Source organism: Cnephaeus nilssonii (genome assembly GCF_951640355.1).
Source record: "Cnephaeus nilssonii genome assembly, chromosome: 24".
Taxonomy (NCBI): Eukaryota; Metazoa; Chordata; class Mammalia; order Chiroptera; family Vespertilionidae; genus Cnephaeus; species Cnephaeus nilssonii.
In genome coordinates this window covers 5,046,275-5,063,322 of record NC_137095.1, presented here as the reverse complement: position 1 = coordinate 5,063,322, position 17,048 = coordinate 5,046,275, and the positions used below count along the sequence as shown (strand labels likewise).

Below are 17,048 nucleotides of genomic sequence, written 5' to 3'. Positions count from 1 at the left end.
CTGCAGGGGAGGGCTATTGGGGGCCATCGGGCCGGCAGAGGAGCCGTTAGGTACCAATCAGGCCAGCAGGGGAGCGGTTAGAGGACGATCAGGCCAGCATGCAGAAGCAGTTAGGGGCTATCAGGCGGACAGGCAGGCGAGCGGTTAGGAGCCAGCGGTCCTGGATTGTGAGAGGGATGTCCGACTGCCTGTTTAGGCCCAATCCCAGCAATTGGACATCCCCCAAAGGGCCCTAGATTGGAGAGAGTGCAGGCTGGGCTGAGGGACACCCCCCACTCCAGTGCACAAATTTCAGGCCCCTAGTCCTAATAAAAGACTAATATGCAAATTGTCCCCTCGGGAGTTCGACCACTTGCTATGACGTGCACTGACCACCAGGGGGTGACGCAAAATGAAGGCAGGCCCCCGCAGGGGGCAGCCGGAAGGCCCCAATTGTACTTGATCACCAGCCAGGTCTAGGGACCCTACCCATGCACAAATTTAGTGCAGTGGGCCTCTAGTATTAAAAATAATCCTATCTAATAAAAGAGTAATATGCAAATTGACCATCACTCCAACACACAAGATGGCCGCCCCCATGTGGTCAAAGATGGCTGCCCCCATGTGGACACAAGATGGCTACCACAAGATGGCCGGCAGGAGAGGGCAGTTGTGGGCGATCAAGCCAGCAGGGGAGGGCAGTTGGGAGGGACCAGGCCTGCAAGGGAGGGCAGTTGGGGGCGATCAGGCCTGCAGGGGAAGGCAGTTGGGGAGGACCAGGCCTGCAAGGGAGGGCAGTTAGGGGGAACCCAGGCCTGCAGGGGAGGGCAGTTAGGGGTGACCGGGTTGGCAGGGAAGGGCAGTTGGGGGTGACTAGGCCTGCAGGGGAGGACAGTTGGGGAGAACCAGGCCTGCAGGGGAGGGCAGTTGGGGAGAACCAGGCCTGCAGGGGAGGGCAGTTAGGGGCGACCAGGCTGGCAAAGGAGGGCAGTTAGGGGTGATCAGGCCGGCAGGGGAGTGGTTAGGGGCAATCAGGCAGGCGAGCAGTTGGGAGCCAGCAGTCCTGGATTGTGAGAGGGATGTCCCAGATTGGAGAGGGTGCAGGCTGGGCTGAGGGACACACACCCCTGTGCACGAATTTCGTGCACCAGGCCTCTAGTAATAATAATAATAATAATAATAATAACAACAACAACAACAACACGTGGCTGGTCAGGACGTCCTGCCACCCCTGAGCCAGAGGCAGAACGGGAAGGACAAGGGAACATGGTCAACCCCAAGGTCGGCCGCGGCTCACAGCGGCGCGCTGGGCTCTCAGGACACTGTCCGAAGGAGGAGGAAGCAGGGGGGGGGGAGGGGCCAAAGCTCAGAACAGGCCACGCGCTTTATTGCGGACACGCCTCCCAGGGACACACAGCGGGAGACACGGAGGAGCCCCGTTCTGCCGCGTTCTGTCATCAGCGAAGGAACCCACGTGTCCCTCTCATGGCTGAGCCATTCCCAGGACTAATGAGTCCATGTTCTAGACCCCCCACCACTAACCCAGTCATCCCCTATCGCCTTATTCCAACGCCCGCTCAGAGGGCTGGGAGCCTGGGACCGTGGGGTGCCCCGACCCCCCACCCCCCGGGAGCGCGCCTGCTGTCACTGTGCCTCTGGGGTGGCCGCCCGTTCCGGCTCCGGCTCCGGCTTCAGGGCGGGCGCATGCTCCACCGGCGGCTTGGGCACGTCCAGCATGGTGGACGCCTCCTTCCTGGGGCTCCCGGTCACCAGCATCCAGTGGTTCCGCGGCATCTCCACGCGGTGGGTGTCCAGGTGGGTGTGCGCGGCCACCTCGGCCTCCTTCCCGAAGTAGGTCCTGGGGCGGGAGAGAATGAGCCGTGGGTTCCTGGCTCGGAAGATGCTATAGGGGGCCTGGAGGGGTGGGGGTGGGGGTCGGGGGAGGGGTGCTACAGCAGGCATGTCAAACTCGCGGCCCACGGGCCACATGCGGCCCACAACGGATATTTTTGCGGCCCAGCCGATATAACGGTATGTAAGGAACGTTTTAATAAAAAATTCGTCACTTAATTTTTACAATATCCTGTTGTGCATTGTCCTATATAATAAAGAGGTGATATGCAAATTGACCATCACTCCAACACACAAGATGGCCGCCCCCATGTGGGCAAAGATGGCCACCACAAGATGGCCCGCAGGGGAGCACAGTTAGGGGCGACCAGGCCGGCAGGGGAGGGCAGTTGGGAGGACCAGGCCTACAGGGGAGGGCAGTTGGGGGGACCAGACCTGCAGGGGAGGGCAGTTAGGGGCGACCAGGCTGGCAGGGGAGGGCAGTTAGAGGTGACTGGACCAGCAGGGGAGGGCAGTTGGGGGCGACCAGGCCAGCAGGGGAGGGCAGTTAAGGGTGACCAGGCCGGCAAGGGAGGGCAGTTAGGGGTGACCAGGCTGGCAAGGGAGGGCAATTAGGGGTGACTGAGCCAGGAGGGGAGTGCAGTTGGGGGTAACCAGGCCTGCAGAGGAGGGCAGTTGGGGGGTACCAAGCCAGCAGGGGAGGGAAGTTGGGGGTGATCAGGCCTACAGGGGAGGGCAGTTGGGGGTGATCAGGCCAGCAGGGGAGGGCAGTTAGGAGTGATCAGGCCTGCAGGGGAGGGCAGTTGGGGGTGACCAGGCTGGCAGGGGAGGGCAGTTAGGAGTGATCAGGCCAGCAGGGGAGGGCAGTTAGGGGTGACCAGGCCAGCAGGGGAGGGCAGTTAGGGGTGACCAGGCCTGCAGGGGAGCAGTTAGGCGTCGATCAGGCTGGCAGGGTAGTGGTTAGGGGGTGATCAGGCTGGCAGGCAGAAGTGGTTAGGGGCAATCAGGCAGGCAGGCAGGCAGGCACGCAGTTGGGAGCCAGCAGTCCTGGATTGTGAGAGGGGTCGGACATCCCTCGAGGGGTCCCAGATTGGAGAGGGTGCAGGCTGGGCTGAGGGACAGACACACACCCCGTGCACGAATCCATGCACTGGGCCTCTAGTTATGAATAACGAGCTACAACATTCGCTAATGACTGATGACTGTCATCGAGTTGTATTCACGTCCCTCACGCGCCTTACGCGCAGGCGCACCATCTCTCCCACTGATACCGGCAGCGAATGTTCTAGCAGCCGATGGCCACGTCCTTCGTCTCGGACAGGAAATATCTCGCTTCCAGAGAAGAAGAAAAATGGGTTTGTTTGCGTGACGCGTATTCATTTGTGCAGTGACTCGGTCTCATGAGTTAATGTTCAAGAAAAAATATTAATTTTTATTAAAACGTTCCATTATTTTATGTGAACGATGACTCATTCATTTCATCCCTTTGTATTCAGCACGTCTCCATCAGAACAAACCTACGTGTCTATGAGAATGGGAGCTTTTGTCTTTTTGCGGCCACATCCACATAAACCTTGTTTATCTGGCCCGTGTTCGCCTCTGAGTGTGACATGCTTGCTCTACGGTACAGGCTGTGCCCGGAAGCTTCACCCGTGGGCAAGGCTGGGGGTGGGGGATCCCCACTGTGGCTGACACCCCCAAGGGCAGGGACTTGGGTATCTGACGGGGCTCCCATGGGACCCTTCACCAGGAAAGTTCTGGGTGACAACATTTCATCAGCGAAGGACTTTTTGGCCTATTGCCACACTCTGATCAGAGCTTCTTTGCTGATGTCCACAGCCCCACCCACAGCCCCACCCAGAGCCACCAGAGCCCCGCCCACATCCACCATAACCCCGCCCACAGCCCCAACCCACAGCTGCGTGTGACTGTGCCCCGCCCACAGCCCTGCCCACAGCCCCACCCACAGCCCCAACAGCCCCGCACACAGCCCCCATAGCCCTGCTCACAGCCCCTATAGCCCCGCCCACAGCCCCTATAGCCCCGCCCACAGCCCCCACAGCCCCTATAGCCCCGCCCACAGCCCCCACAGCCCCACCCACAGCCCCTATAGCCCCGCCCACAGCCCCTATAGCCCCGCCCACAGCCCCTATAGCCCCGCCCACAGCCCCTATAGCCCCGCCCACAGCCCCTATAGCCCCGCCCACAGCCACATGTGGCTGGGCCCCACAACACAGTACCTTAAGAAGAGATGGCGGTGGACGGCCAGCCCCCGGTTCGTGTGGCTGTGATTGATGAGGATTCTGGTGTTTGCCTTTAAAGATAAAGAAAAAACGCTATTTGCCGTGTGAGTTAAGGCCTCCACCTTCCTAAAAGCAAAAATGTGTAAATGTACTACATATTTATTTAAATATATATATATATATATATATATATATATATAGCCCTCACTGATTTGGTTCAGTGGATAGAGCGTCGGCCTATGGACTGAAGGGTCCTGGGTTCGATTCCCGGTCAAGGGCACATGCCCGGGTTGCCGGCTCGATCCCCAGTGTGGGGCGTGCAGGAGGCCGCCGATCCACGATTCTCTCTCATCACGGATGTTTCTCTCTCTCTCTCCCTCTCCCTGCTTCTCTGAAATCAATACAAATATATATTTTTAATAATCATTAGTGCACTTTATAAATAAATAAATACATAAATAAAATAAAAATAAAATACATACATATATTTGGGATAACCTAGAAGGCGAATCATGATAGAGTGACTAAAGACACATGATAAAACATTACACACTCATTCGAAGTCATCTTGGAGACCCTCTGAGGACACAAAATGTGGTCGGGGGTGTTATTTTTAAAAAATATATATTTGTATTGATTTCAGAGAGGAAGGCAGAGGGGGAGGGAGAGAGAGAGACATCCATGATGAGAGAGAACCACGGATCCGCTGCCTCCTGCACGCCCCCTACTGGGGATCGACCCACAACATGGACATATGCCCTGACCAGGAATTGAACCGTGACCTCCTGGCTCACAGGTCGAGGCTCAACCACTGAGCCACACTGGCCGGGCAGTGGTATTATTATTATTTTTTTAACCCTCACCTGAGGACATGCTTAGAGAGAGGGCGAGAGACGCATGGAGAAACACCAATGCAGGATGCTGCCACAGGGCAAAAATCGTGTCCTCCGAGCTTGAGGTACAAACGAAGAAGAAGAGCGAGAGAGAGAAACAACAGCACGGGCCCACACATGCACCCTCCCGACGCGGCGCCCCGCTCACCAGGACGGGGAGGCCCTCCCACTCCAGGCGCAGCTGGGGGTCGGGGAAGGCGGCCTGCCAGCAGTTCAGGTAGGAGGCCTCGTCGGTCAGGTACACCTCCTGGAGCCAGGACACCTTGGACGACCGCAGGAGGGTCCTGTGGTCGCTGGACAAGTACAGCTGGGAAGGACAGCAAGCAGAGGGGCCACGTCACTCGATGCGCGTGGCTGGGAAAGGCGAAGCCATCCGCGGGCTGACGGCAACGCTGCTCAAAGGCCATGTTCAGAATCCCCGTTCCTTTTCCTTTTTTTTTTTTTTAATACTTTTATGTAGGGAGCGGCTCTAGAGTTAAGCCTCGGACTGACCTGTTGGCAAAGCCACAAACAAGTCCCAGCTTGGAGGACAGAGCCCTCTTCGCTGAATTAAGCTTGACCTTATGGCTGCCCCCTAGATCAGTGATGGCGAACCTATGACACGCGTGTCAGCACTGACACGCGTAGCCATTTCTGATGACACGCGGCCGCATGCCGAGGATGAAACATTTGCGACTAGAGTCTTGGAGTTAGTTTTTTCCTCAAAGTGACACACTACCCGAGTTATGCTCAGTTTTTTGGCGAAGTTTGACACACCACGCTCAAAAGGTGGCCCGTCACTGCCCTAGATCCTTCCTGGGTAGCTAATGGGCTGTTGGAGGTGCAGCAGGTGCCGCCAAAACAAGTGAAACGCACAAGAACATTGTAACCATGGTGACCACTGCCTTGTTTACCTCTGGCTATAAAATAAAGGCTCAGCCTGCCGTCTGGATCTTTCTCTGTGGCCTCATCCAGGCACAGGAGATCCACCAAGCCCCAGCTATATTCCCTTTGTCTGTCTTTTCTTTGATCCTTCACCGCCCCTCCTCAGGCTCACCAAATCCTTGGCTATGCTGGCCCGGCACACTTTCATTGATTTCAGAGAGGAAGGCGGAGAGAGAGAGAGAGAAAGAGAGAGAGAGAGAGAGAGAGAGAGAGAGAGAGATCGAGAGAGATCGAGAGAGATCAATGATGAGAGAGAAACATGGATCGGCTGCCTCCTGCATGCCCCACACTGGGGATCGAGCCCACAACCCGGGCATGTGCCCTGACCGGGAATGGAACCATACCTCTTGGTTTCTGAGATGATGCTCAACCACTGAGCCACACCAGCTGGGCTGGAATCCCTGTTCTCAAGGACTGACTGTATGAGAACACGCATTTTTCCTCCACCCACCTCGGGTTCTGTATCACCTCGAACTGCTGTTCCTTCTTGGAATACTAGACTCAGCCTCCCTCTGTTCCCATGCCTGTCCCTAATCCCCTCTTCTACAGGGCACAGGGCCTGCCTCAGTATTTATTCATTATACACTGGAGGCCCGGTGCACGGATTCATGCACCGGTGGGGTCCCTCACACCGGTGCACGATCGGGGCCGGGGAGGGACTGTGGGAGGGCTCAGGCTGTGTCCGGCCCATCTCACCCAGTCCCGACCGGCCGGACCCCAGCAGCAAGCTAACCTACCGATGGGAGCATCTGCTCCCTGGTGGTCAGTGCACGTCATAGCGACTGGTCGAGCGGTCGAACGGTCGGAGGGACCCTTAGCATATTAGGCTTTTATCCTACAGGATGCTGTTGCATGAGGCTGGCTGTGAAGTGAAGCTCTCTTAAAACCCTCATTGCATCATCATTCATTCCTCCGGAGCTGATGGTCACACGTGGAATTTATTTGGTCGGCCATCTGGTGGCCTGTGGCTGCCAAGAATCACGCCGTCACGCCAACGAGTCCGAAATGTCGCTGCCTTGTGAGCTCCTAACGGACCCACCTTCACCCTGAATCTGGGGGTCGTTTCTGCCTATTTAGATGGATTTTGTTGGCAGAGCTGTGCCCCGGGCATTGTGGGAAGGGCAGAAAGGGGTTACTGTCCCCAGATGGTTTCTTTTCTTTAAAAAAAAATATATTTTTTATTGATTTCAGAGATAAAGGGAAAGGAAGGGAGAGAGATAGAGACATCACCGATGAGAGGGAATCATTGATTGTCTGCCTCCTGCACACCGGACCGAGCCCACAACCCAGGCATGTGCCCTGACTAGAAATCAAACCTGGGACCCTTTGGTCAGCAGGCCGGCACTCTGTCCACTGAGCCACACCAGCCAGGGCATCCCCAAGTGTTTTCTGACTCACAGGAGAGTGTGGCTGTGGGAGTCACGGGGAAACATCTGTGAGGTGTGGCTGTCCAGCAGGGCGCACGGAGCTAGAGGAGGCGGGGGGCGAGACGCACACTCTCGGAGAAGCTCGGGACCCAGCTGAGGAGGGGTTGCTGGGCGGAGGTGCTGGCCCTGGGAGCTGACGGGGAGCTGGATGGGGGGGTGTGGGGGAGAGACGGGAGGATGAGGACAATGCTGATATACTCCCCTCTCTCAACAATTGGTAATTCCTCTAATTCCTACGTTCAGAATCAGGCAGCAGCTCACCGTCTACAATGTGTCACAGTGTAATTGCCAGCATGGATGTGTCTTAGTGGTACAGAATAATAGTCTATACTAATAAAAGGGTAATATGCTAATTAGACTGGTTGTCTTCCAGACATCCTTCTGGACGTCCTTCTGGACAAAGCCACGGTGGTGGAGGCTGAGGCAGAGGCGGTTAGGGGCGATTAGGCTGGCAGGGGAGAGCAGTTTGGGGCGATCAGGCAGGCAGGGGAGAGCAGTTAGGGGTGGTTAGGCTGGCAGGGGAGAGCAGTTAGGGGCGATCAGGCCGGCAGGGGAGAGCAGTTAGGGGCGATCAGGCAGGCAGGCAGAGAGGTTAGGGGCGATCAGGCAGGCAGGCAGGCAGGCAGAGTAGTTAGAGGCGATCAGGCAGGCAGGCAGGCAGAGTAGTTAGAGGCGATCAGGCAGGCAGGCAGGCAGAGTAGTTAGAGGCGATCAGGCAGGCAGGCAGGTGAGCAGTTAGGAGCCAGTGGTTCCACAGGGTTCAGGCCTAAACTGGCAGTTGCACATCCCCTGAGGGGTCCCGGATTGAAGAGGGTGTAGGCCAGGCTGAGGGACACCCCCCACACACATGAATTTCATGCACTGGGCCTCTAGTTCTATATAATAAAAGGCTAATATGCAAATTGTTCCCTTGGATGTTTGACCGGGAGACCGGGAGTTTAATCACTCCCTATGATGTGCGCTGACCATGGTGGAACATGGCAGGCAACCAGTGGTGGCAGGGGGTGCTGTTGGAGTGAGAGAAGGAGGAGGCGGGGAGGCGGGGAGGCGGGGAACCTGGTCAGCCCTGATTGCCGGCCAGGCCTAGGGGCCCTACCTGTGCACAAATTTCATGCGCCGGGCCTCTAGTGATAATAATAATAATAATAATAATAATAATAATAATAATAATGATAATACCACTTTACACAGTCATGGACGAGGGCCTGAATCTTTGATTCATTGAAAAAACATTATGGTACCAGCTACGTATGCCCCTTAGTAGCTGAGTGACTTAAAGCAATGCGACTTTACCACCTTGTGCCTCAGTTTCCCCAGCAATAAAACAGGCGTAAAATAGTGGCTCCATTATGGACTTGTTTGGAGGGATAGATGAGTTTATATATGTGAAGCACTTAAGCATGTGGTATGGTGTCATGACCCTCATTGTATAGATGAGAAAGACTAAAAAAAAAAAAAAATGTTAAATAACTTAACCAAAGTCCCATCCCATAGGTATGCATTCCAGTCAAATTCAAACCCAAATGTTTCTGGCTCTGGCTCACCGCCTAGTCCCCCGGGCGGAGGTAAAGGTCAAACACTTATGCTGATTCCTGCAAACTTCAGCGTCTCTCACTGCCCTTCTCTCAGATCCGATAGAAGTCTGACAATAAAAAGTCAAAACAAGTTGTCAGGCCCTAGCTGGTGTGGCTAAGTGGATAGTGTGTCAGCCTGCAGACTGAAGGGTCCCAGGTTCGATTTCCGGTCAAGGGCACATGCCCGGGTTGTGGGCTTGATCCCCAGTGTCAGGTGTGCAGGAGGCAGCCGATCAATGATTCTCATCATTGATGTTTCTCTCTCTCCCTTCCTCTCTGAAATCAATCCTATATAATAATGATGTAATATGCAAATTAACCCTCACACCCTCACAAGATGGCTGCCTATGACCAGGCCAGCAGGGGGGTTAGTGAGGGATGACCAAATGACTGAACAAGCAGGCTACGTGGGGCGACCAGGCCAGCAGGGGTGCCGTGAGGAGCAAGCAGGCTGGCGGAGAGGGGGCGGGGGGGGCAGTTGGGGGTGACAAGGCTGGCGGGGGGGCAGTAAGGGGTGACCAGGCTGGTGGGGGGGGGCAGTTAGTAGTGACCAGGCATGCAGGGAGGGGGCAGTTGGAGGTGACCAGGTCGTCAGGGGGGAGGATAGTTAGGGGCGATCAGGCCGGCATGCAGAGGCAGTGAGGGGCGATCAGGCCGGCGGGGGGGGGCAGTTAGGGGTGACCAGGCAGGCAGGCAGGTGAGCGGTTAGAAGCCCGCATTCCAGGATTGTGAGAGGGATGTCTGACTGCTGGTTTAGCCCCGATCCCCCGAGGGGTCCCGGATTGGAGAGGGTGCAGGCTGGGCTGAGGGGACCCCCTGCATGCACGAATTTCGTGCACCGGGCCTCTAGTAAACATATATATTTTTAAAAATATCTGCAAAGTTGGGAGGAAAGACTGGCCCCACACACCTGTGAAAAGCTGCGGAGACGCAGCCCACGCCCACGGAGCTCCCTGTCCACCTCGGGGGGAACCACGAGCCCGCCCGGGCCCAGAGCGGCCGGTCCCACGTCCACACGCAACAGGACGACTCACCATCTGGTCTTCACATCCCAGGGTGATCCCGAGGCGGAAGTTCTGCCCGAATCTCAGGACCTGGCCGATGGCCTCTCTGTCCACCCTGTCGATGAAGGGTAAGTAAGCGTCATGCGATTTCCCCGAGCGAGAGCCATTCGACCGCTCTACATTGTGTGTGTGCAACGCGGCTTACAATCTTCCCGATCACGTATGTTCACGTTCCACGCCTCAGCTGTGTCACTAGCCACACGCTGCACGTCCAGCCGCCTCCCCGCGTGGCCCGGACACAGAGCGCCCCCCGCGTGGCCAGGTCTTTAGAGAAAACCAAGACAACCCATTCGTAGACACTTCATGTTATCTTCCCTCTTAATCCTCCAGGAAACTCGGAGGCTCGTGTCAATGACCTGGATTCAGCCCTGGCTGGTGTGGCTCAGTGGATAGAGCGTCGGCCTGCAGACTGAAGGGTCCCGGGTTCGATTCTGCTCAAGGGCATGTACCTCGGTTGCAGGCTCCTCCCTGGCCCGGGCCCTGGTCAGCGCATGTGCAGGAGGCAACCTATCTATGTGTCTCTCTCCCATGGATGTTTCTGTCTCTCTGTAAAAAAAAAAAAAAAAAAAAAAGCTAATGGAAAAATATCCTCAGATGAGGATTAAAAATAAATAAATAAATAAATACAAAAAGAGCCAACTTGAAATAAATAAATTACCTGTATTCAAAAATAAATCTAAATTCAAGATTTGGGAGTCTATATTCTTGTAATATTAACGTGCCTATCACAATTTAGCAACAACGTAAAGCAATATTTTTTAAGATGTATTTTAATTGATTTCAGAGAGGGAAGGAGAGAGGGAGAGAGAGAGAGAGAAAAACATCCATGATGAGAGAGAATCATCGATCAGCTGCCTCCTGCACGGCCCCTGCTGGGGATCAAGCTCCCAACCCGGGCATGTGCCCTGACCGGGAATGGAACCGTGACCTCCTGGTTCATAGGTCAACGTTCAACCACTGAGCCTCGCCAGTCGGGCTGAAGCAATATTTTTAACTGTAATTATGTGTCTGTTCTCTAAGGGTTTAAATGTTCATTTAAAAAATATCCTCAAGTATATTTATAGTGGACAGTGAATTTAAAAAAAAATTTTTTTTTTTTAGAGAGGAAGGGAGAGGGAGAGAGAGAGAGAAACATTAATGATGGGAGAGAATCGTAGATTGGCTGCCTCCTGCATGCCCCTCACTGGGGACCTAGCCCACAACCCAGGCATGTGCCCTGACTGAGAACTGAACTGTGATATAGTTAGTGGACAATGAATTTTAAAAGAGCAAACCCCCGCGGTATGCCACCTTGCGTGAAATGACATATGTCTGGTGTGAACATACCATGGCTACCTTAAAACCATTGAGAGCCCTCCCATGAGCTCCAAGCTCCCAGGGGGGATGAGGAAAACCCACGTGGCTTCCAGACTGAATAGGAACTGCATCCCCCGATCCAATGCTTTTGAATGGCACACACGTGACAAGTGACCCTGATGGTTAAGGCCAGGGGTCGGCAAACTCATTCGTCCACAGAGCCAAATATCAACAGCACCACGATTGAAATTTCTTTGGAGAGCCACATTTTTTAAACTTAAACTTCTTCTAACGCCACTTCAAAATAGACTCGCCCAGGCCATGGTATTTTGTGGAAGAGCCACACTCAAGGGGCCAAAGAGCCGCATGTGGCTCGCGAGCCGCAGTTTGCCGACCACGGGTTTAGGTCAAAGGAACCACGAAGACCCCTCGACAAGAAATCTCCAGGGAACAAAGCAAAAACATTTCGGGGACCCTGACCGGTGTGGCTCAGTGGGTAGAGCGTCGGCCTGCGGACTGAAGGGTCCCGGGTTCGATTCCGGTCAAGGGCATGGACCTTGGTTGCGGGCACATCCCCAGTGGGGGGTGTGCAGGAGGCAGCTGATCAATGTTTCTCTCTCATCGATGTTTCTAACTCTCTATCCCTCTCCCTTCCTCTCTGTAAAAAATCAATAAAATATTTTTTTTTTAAAAAAAAGAATGTTCGCGGGACCGCCGCCTCCAGGCAGCCCTCCGGCTCCAATCCCAGGACGGCCTTGAGCTGCCAGGGAAGCAGACACGTGTGATGCCATGGGTAGCGTGCTCACCTCAACACAGTGAAGGTGTTCCTGCCGACGGGGATCCGGGTGGGTGCCGCGCTCAGGCCGCAGGGCAGCTCGAACCTGTCGCTCAGGTGGGCTCTGATCTCATCCGGGGTCAGGCACAGGCTCAGGTCTCCGGGCAGAAACAGGTCGGCCTGGGGCTCGGGGTGGTCCGGGCTCACCAGCATCACGCTGTCCCCGAAGTGCACGCAGCCGTCCTCCGTGACCGAGAGCTGCATCTGCAGTTGGAGTCAGCGTGTTTCTGTTTATTTCTTTAAAAAAACATTGTGGCCCTGGCCGGTGTGGCTCAGTGGACAGAGCGTCAGCCTGCGGACTGAAGGGTCCCGGGTTCGATTCTGGTCAAGGGCACATGCCCAGGGTTGTGGGCTCGATCCCCAATGGCGGGGGGCGTGCAGGAGGCAGCCGATCAATGATTCTCTCTCATCATTGATGTTTCTATCTCTCTCTCCCTCTCCCTTCCTCTCTGAAATCAATAAAAAATATATTTAAAAAACATATTGTGGCCCTGGCCGGTGTGGGTCAGTGGACAGAGGGTCAGCCTGCGGACTGAAGGGTCCCGGGTTCGAGTCCAGTCAAGGGCACATACCCAGGTTGCAGGCTCCATCCCCAGTAGGGGGCGTGCAGGAGGCAGCCGATCCATGATTTTCTCTCATCATGGATGAATCTCTCTCTCTCTCCCTCTCCCTTCCTCTATGAAATCAATAAAAATAAAAAAATAAAAATAATATTGTTATTGCTTTCAGAGAGGAAGAGAGGGAGAGAGAGAAACATCCATGATGAGAGAGAATCATGGACCGGCTGCCTCCTGCACGCCCCACACTGGGGATCGAGCCCACAACCCGGGCACGTGCCCTGACCGGGAATCGAACCGTGACCTCCTGGTTCATAAGTTGACGCTCAACCACTGAGCCACGCCGGCCGAGCAAGAGTGTTTCTACTTAAACCACGCCATCCCTCACCGGCCAGCGGTGTGCCACCTCCCATGGGCCTCCTCTCCTTCTCTGACTAGGACAGTGGTCGGCAAACTCATTAGTCCACAGAGCCAAATATTAACAGGACAACGATTGAAATTCCTTTTGAGAGCCAAATTTTTTAAACTTAAACTTCTTCTAACACCACTTCTTCAAAATAGACTCGCCCAGGCCGTGGTATTTTGTGGAAGAGCCACACTCAAGGGGCCAAAGAGCCGCATGTGACTCGCGAGCCACGGTTTGCCGACCACTGGACTAGGCCCATTTCAGTAAGGGATTCGCCCGGATCCCCTCCAATCCTCACCTTCCGTTTCCTGTCACCCACCTGCTCCCGAAGTGCCAAATCAAAGTCCCTCCAATAACCCAGATCAAGCCCTGACCCGTGTGGCTCAGTGAATAGAGCATCGGCCTGCGGACTCAAGGGTCCCAGGTTCGATTCTGTTCAAGGGCATGTACCTTGGTTGAGGGCACATCCCCAGTGGGGGATGTGCAGGAGGCAGCTGATGGATGTTTCTCTCTCATCGATGTTTCTAACTCTCTATGCCTCTCCCTTCCTCTCTGTAAGAAAAATCAATAAAATATATTTAAAAATATATATATTTTTTCAAAAAAATAACCCAGATCAATACGATGAAACTGATGAACAATCCCATAGGTTGAGTCCATTCTTAATTTATTCAACATTCCCTGAACATTCCTTCAGCACCCACTGCAGCGCATTTTACTAATCCATGTACTAATGTAGTCTTTTCTTTCCTTTTTTAAAATGATTTTTATGGATTTCATAGAGAGGAAGGGAGAGAGAGAAACATCAATGAAGAGAGAGAATCATCGAATGGCTGCTTCCTGCACGCCCCCTACTGGGGATCAAGCCCGAAACCCAGGCATATTCCCTGACCGGTACATCGAACCCGGGACCTCCTGGTTCAGGGATCGATGCTCAACCACTGAGCCACACGGGCTGGACTAATAGCAAATGTCTCTCGTGTGTCTGAAATCGGAGGGACATTGAAACATTGTGGTTTTCAGACCAGAAAGGAAAAACCGGTGTTTCCCCAAACCATCACTCGTTTCTGGAATTCTTGCTTGTTTAACATACACCGAGGGGCCAGATTATGATGATCTCTGAACACTTAATAATCTGGCCACTCAGTGTGTTTGGATCTCAAATGGGTCCCAAAAGGATTCTAGAATTTTTCTGGAGATCAGCCACCTATTTGCCCTGAGCTTTCTATCAGCCAGTGCAAAGGGGAAAACTGATCAGGTGCACGATTTATAGTGTCTTTGATATCCAATCAATGAGGTGCTCAAGAGAAGTACACGGAGTGGCCAGATGATTATGCGTTCAGAGATCATCATCATCTGGCCACTCAGTGTAGTCTCACGGTTGATGGGGAAGAATTTTGGGTACGGCGTTTGAATTTAAAATTACCGGTCGCAGAAGGTGACTCTTGAGTCTTCTGTTCCTCTGTATGAGAAGCTGGCCCTTATCCCGCTTCTCTAAGAAGTCTTTCATGAGCTCCTGGTGAGGGGAAAACACACACACACACACACACACACACACACACGAATGAATAAAACCCACAGGGAGGGCCAGCCATTGTCCTGAATGGCAGACACAGCTTTCAGGTCAGAAGTGGAAAAAAAAAAACACAAAAAAACAAAACACAAAATTTGAGAACAGAAAAAAGAAACATGAGCATCATGGGAAAACGTTTGCAGCATTATTTTGATACTAGAGGCCCGGTGCACGAAATTTGTGCAAAGGGGCTCGGCCCTCGCAGCCCCAGCTTCATCTGGGAGGTCGTCCGGAAGGATGTCCGGAAGGTCGTCCAGCTGTCCGGTCTAATTAGCACATTACGCTTTTGTTATTACAGATTTTTATTCCACTGCACAGTGTTTAAGAAAATGGCAAAAGATTCAAAACAGGAAATATCACCTAGAATTACTCCAGCCAGCGACAGGCACGAGTAACTTCTGTTTTGTTTTGTGTGTGTGTTTTTTTTAATATATTTTTTATTGATTTCAGAGAGGAAGGGAGAGGGAGAGAGATAGAAACATCCATGATGAGAGAGAATCATGGATCGGCTGCCTCCTGCACGCCCCCTACTGGGGATCGAGTCCGAAACCCCGGCCTGTGCCCCCGGCCGGAATTGAACCTGGGAGCCTTCAGTCTGCAGGCCCACGCTCTACCCACTGAGCCACACCGGCTAAGGTCCCCCTGGTGATATGCTGATTGACACTGGAAGTCCCCGCCCCCCCGCCCCCAACAAGTCTGATACACGGATGCCCCAGGGCCTTGTCAAGACCATCCTAGGAGCCCTGACCGGTGTGGCTCAGTGGATAGAGTGTCAGCCTGCGGACTCAAGGGTCCCAGGTTCGATCCCGGTCAAGGGCATGTACCTTGGTTGAGGGCACATCCCCAGGTGGAGGTGTGCAGGAGGCAGCTGATCAATGTTTCTCTCTCATCAATGTTTCTAACTCTCTATCCCTCTCCCTTCCTCTCTGTAAAAAAAAAAAATCAATAAAATACAGTATATTAAAAAAAACAGTCACAATTATAGATTAATATTTCTAAGGAAAAAAAAAGACCATCCTAGGAAAATTCAAGACAGAGAGAGGACGGTCAGTAATAGGGACACCGCGGAGGCACTCAGGTGACAGGAGGGCATGTGTGTGGGGGGGTGGGGGCGCCTCCTCCCATCCTCACCGGGACCCCAGCCTCTGGGACTGTAAGTGTCTAGGGAATGGAGGGAAAGGAACTCAGAAGGGCTCCCTAGACTGAGGAGGAGGCACAGGTGGGGGTGGGGAGGCGGGTGGAGTGGAGTGGGGGTAGGGGGGGGGAGGGCTTGAGCGTCAAGGCAGCTTGGGAAAAACCAAGGGACCCAAAGAAAGAGTGAGGAGCAGGGGACAGCAGGACCTCCGAGCAGATTCCTGGGCGGTCGGAGCGGGTGGGACTGGCGGGGGACTCTGGGGTGTGCTGGGGGCGAAAGGAACCTTGGGGTGTTGAAAGTCCAGCGGGGCTTAGGGCGGGCCTGCGGGGGTTGGGGGGGTCCCGGAGACACCCCGCCATATCTGTCTTCACCTCCTCCAGGTAGATGTCCTCGTTCCAGTTGCCCATCCGGACCCCGGGACCGTACAAGTTCCGCGCCATTCCCCGGCGGTGGCTGCTGTGTTAGCGTGCCCGTCGCCATGACGACCCGCCCGCCCTCCAGCGATTGGCCAAGGCGTGGACGCCGCCGGCCAATGAGAGACAGCGGCCCCGCCCCCTGGAGCTGTTCTGCCCCGACCCGCCCACTGCCACGCCCCGAGGTCCCTGCACTTAATTGCACAGCAGGCGAGAGGAAAAGCTGGGGTCCCCTGCAGCTTTTTCCTTTTAGAATTTGCTGAAACCGGTTTGGCTCAGTGGATAGAGCGTCGGTCTGCGGACTCAAGGGTCCCGGGTTCGATTCCGGTCAAGGGCATGTACCTTGGTTGCGGGCACATCCCCAGTGGGGGCGTGCAGGAGGCAGCTGATGGATGTTTCTCTCTCATCGATGTTTCTAGCTCTCTATCCCTCTCCCTTCCTCTCTGTAAAAACTCAATAAAATATATTAAAAAAAAAAAAAAGAATCCCACCGGGAATGGTTGTCAAAGGAGAATACAGAGGGGCTTTCCAAGGGCCACAGAGCCTGTTTGCAGCCTTTATATATATAAAAATATATATATACACTGCAGCCTTTATAAATAAATAAAATAAAAATATATATATACACTGCGTGGCCCAATGATGATGATTTCTGAACGCATAATCATCTGGCCACTGGGTGTGTATCCGATAGAATAAAAGGCTAATATGCAAACTGACCCCTAGACCAGGAGTTTGACCAGCAGGCAGGCCGGCCAACCGCCCATGTCCCCTGGCCAGGCTGGCCGGACCCCACCCATGCACGAATTCATGCACCGGGCCTCAGTGGCCAGATGATTATGCGTTCAGAGATCATCATCATCGGGCCACTCAGTGTA

General features: G+C 54.0%; 1 protein-coding gene across 1 annotated transcript; it reads right to left on the bottom strand.

Moving 5' to 3' along the window:
• Nucleotides 1-1,431: 1,431 nt before the first annotated feature.
• On the bottom strand, nucleotides 1,432-14,579 carry CFAP161 (cilia and flagella associated protein 161). Its single transcript, XM_079764151.1, has 6 exons — nucleotides 14,476-14,579; nucleotides 12,058-12,290; nucleotides 9,926-10,010; nucleotides 5,115-5,273; nucleotides 4,071-4,144; nucleotides 1,432-1,837 (listed from the first exon to the last, which is right to left on the bottom strand). The coding sequence occupies exons 1-6, from the start codon at nucleotides 14,557-14,559 to the stop codon at nucleotides 1,624-1,626; spliced, it is 849 nt and encodes a 282-aa protein (XP_079620277.1). The 5' UTR covers nucleotides 14,560-14,579; the 3' UTR covers nucleotides 1,432-1,623.
• Nucleotides 14,580-17,048: the final 2,469 nt, after the last annotated feature.

What these genes read in the sequence shown, in the direction of transcription:
- CFAP161 (XM_079764151.1), bottom strand. Translation starts at nt 14,559, where the DNA reads ATGAAAGACTTCTTAGAGAAGCGGGATAAGGGCCAGCTTCTCATACAG. An exon ending in AGAGTCACCTTCTGCGACCG is followed by an intron (nt 12,291 to 14,475) that starts GTAATTTTAAAT and finishes CTCCAACTGCAG; the next exon opens with ATGCAGCTCTCGGTCACGGA. An exon ending in TGGGATGTGAAGACCAGATG is followed by an intron (nt 5,274 to 9,925) that starts GTGAGTCGTCCT and finishes TGTCCTTCCCAG; the next exon opens with CTGTACTTGTCCAGCGACCA.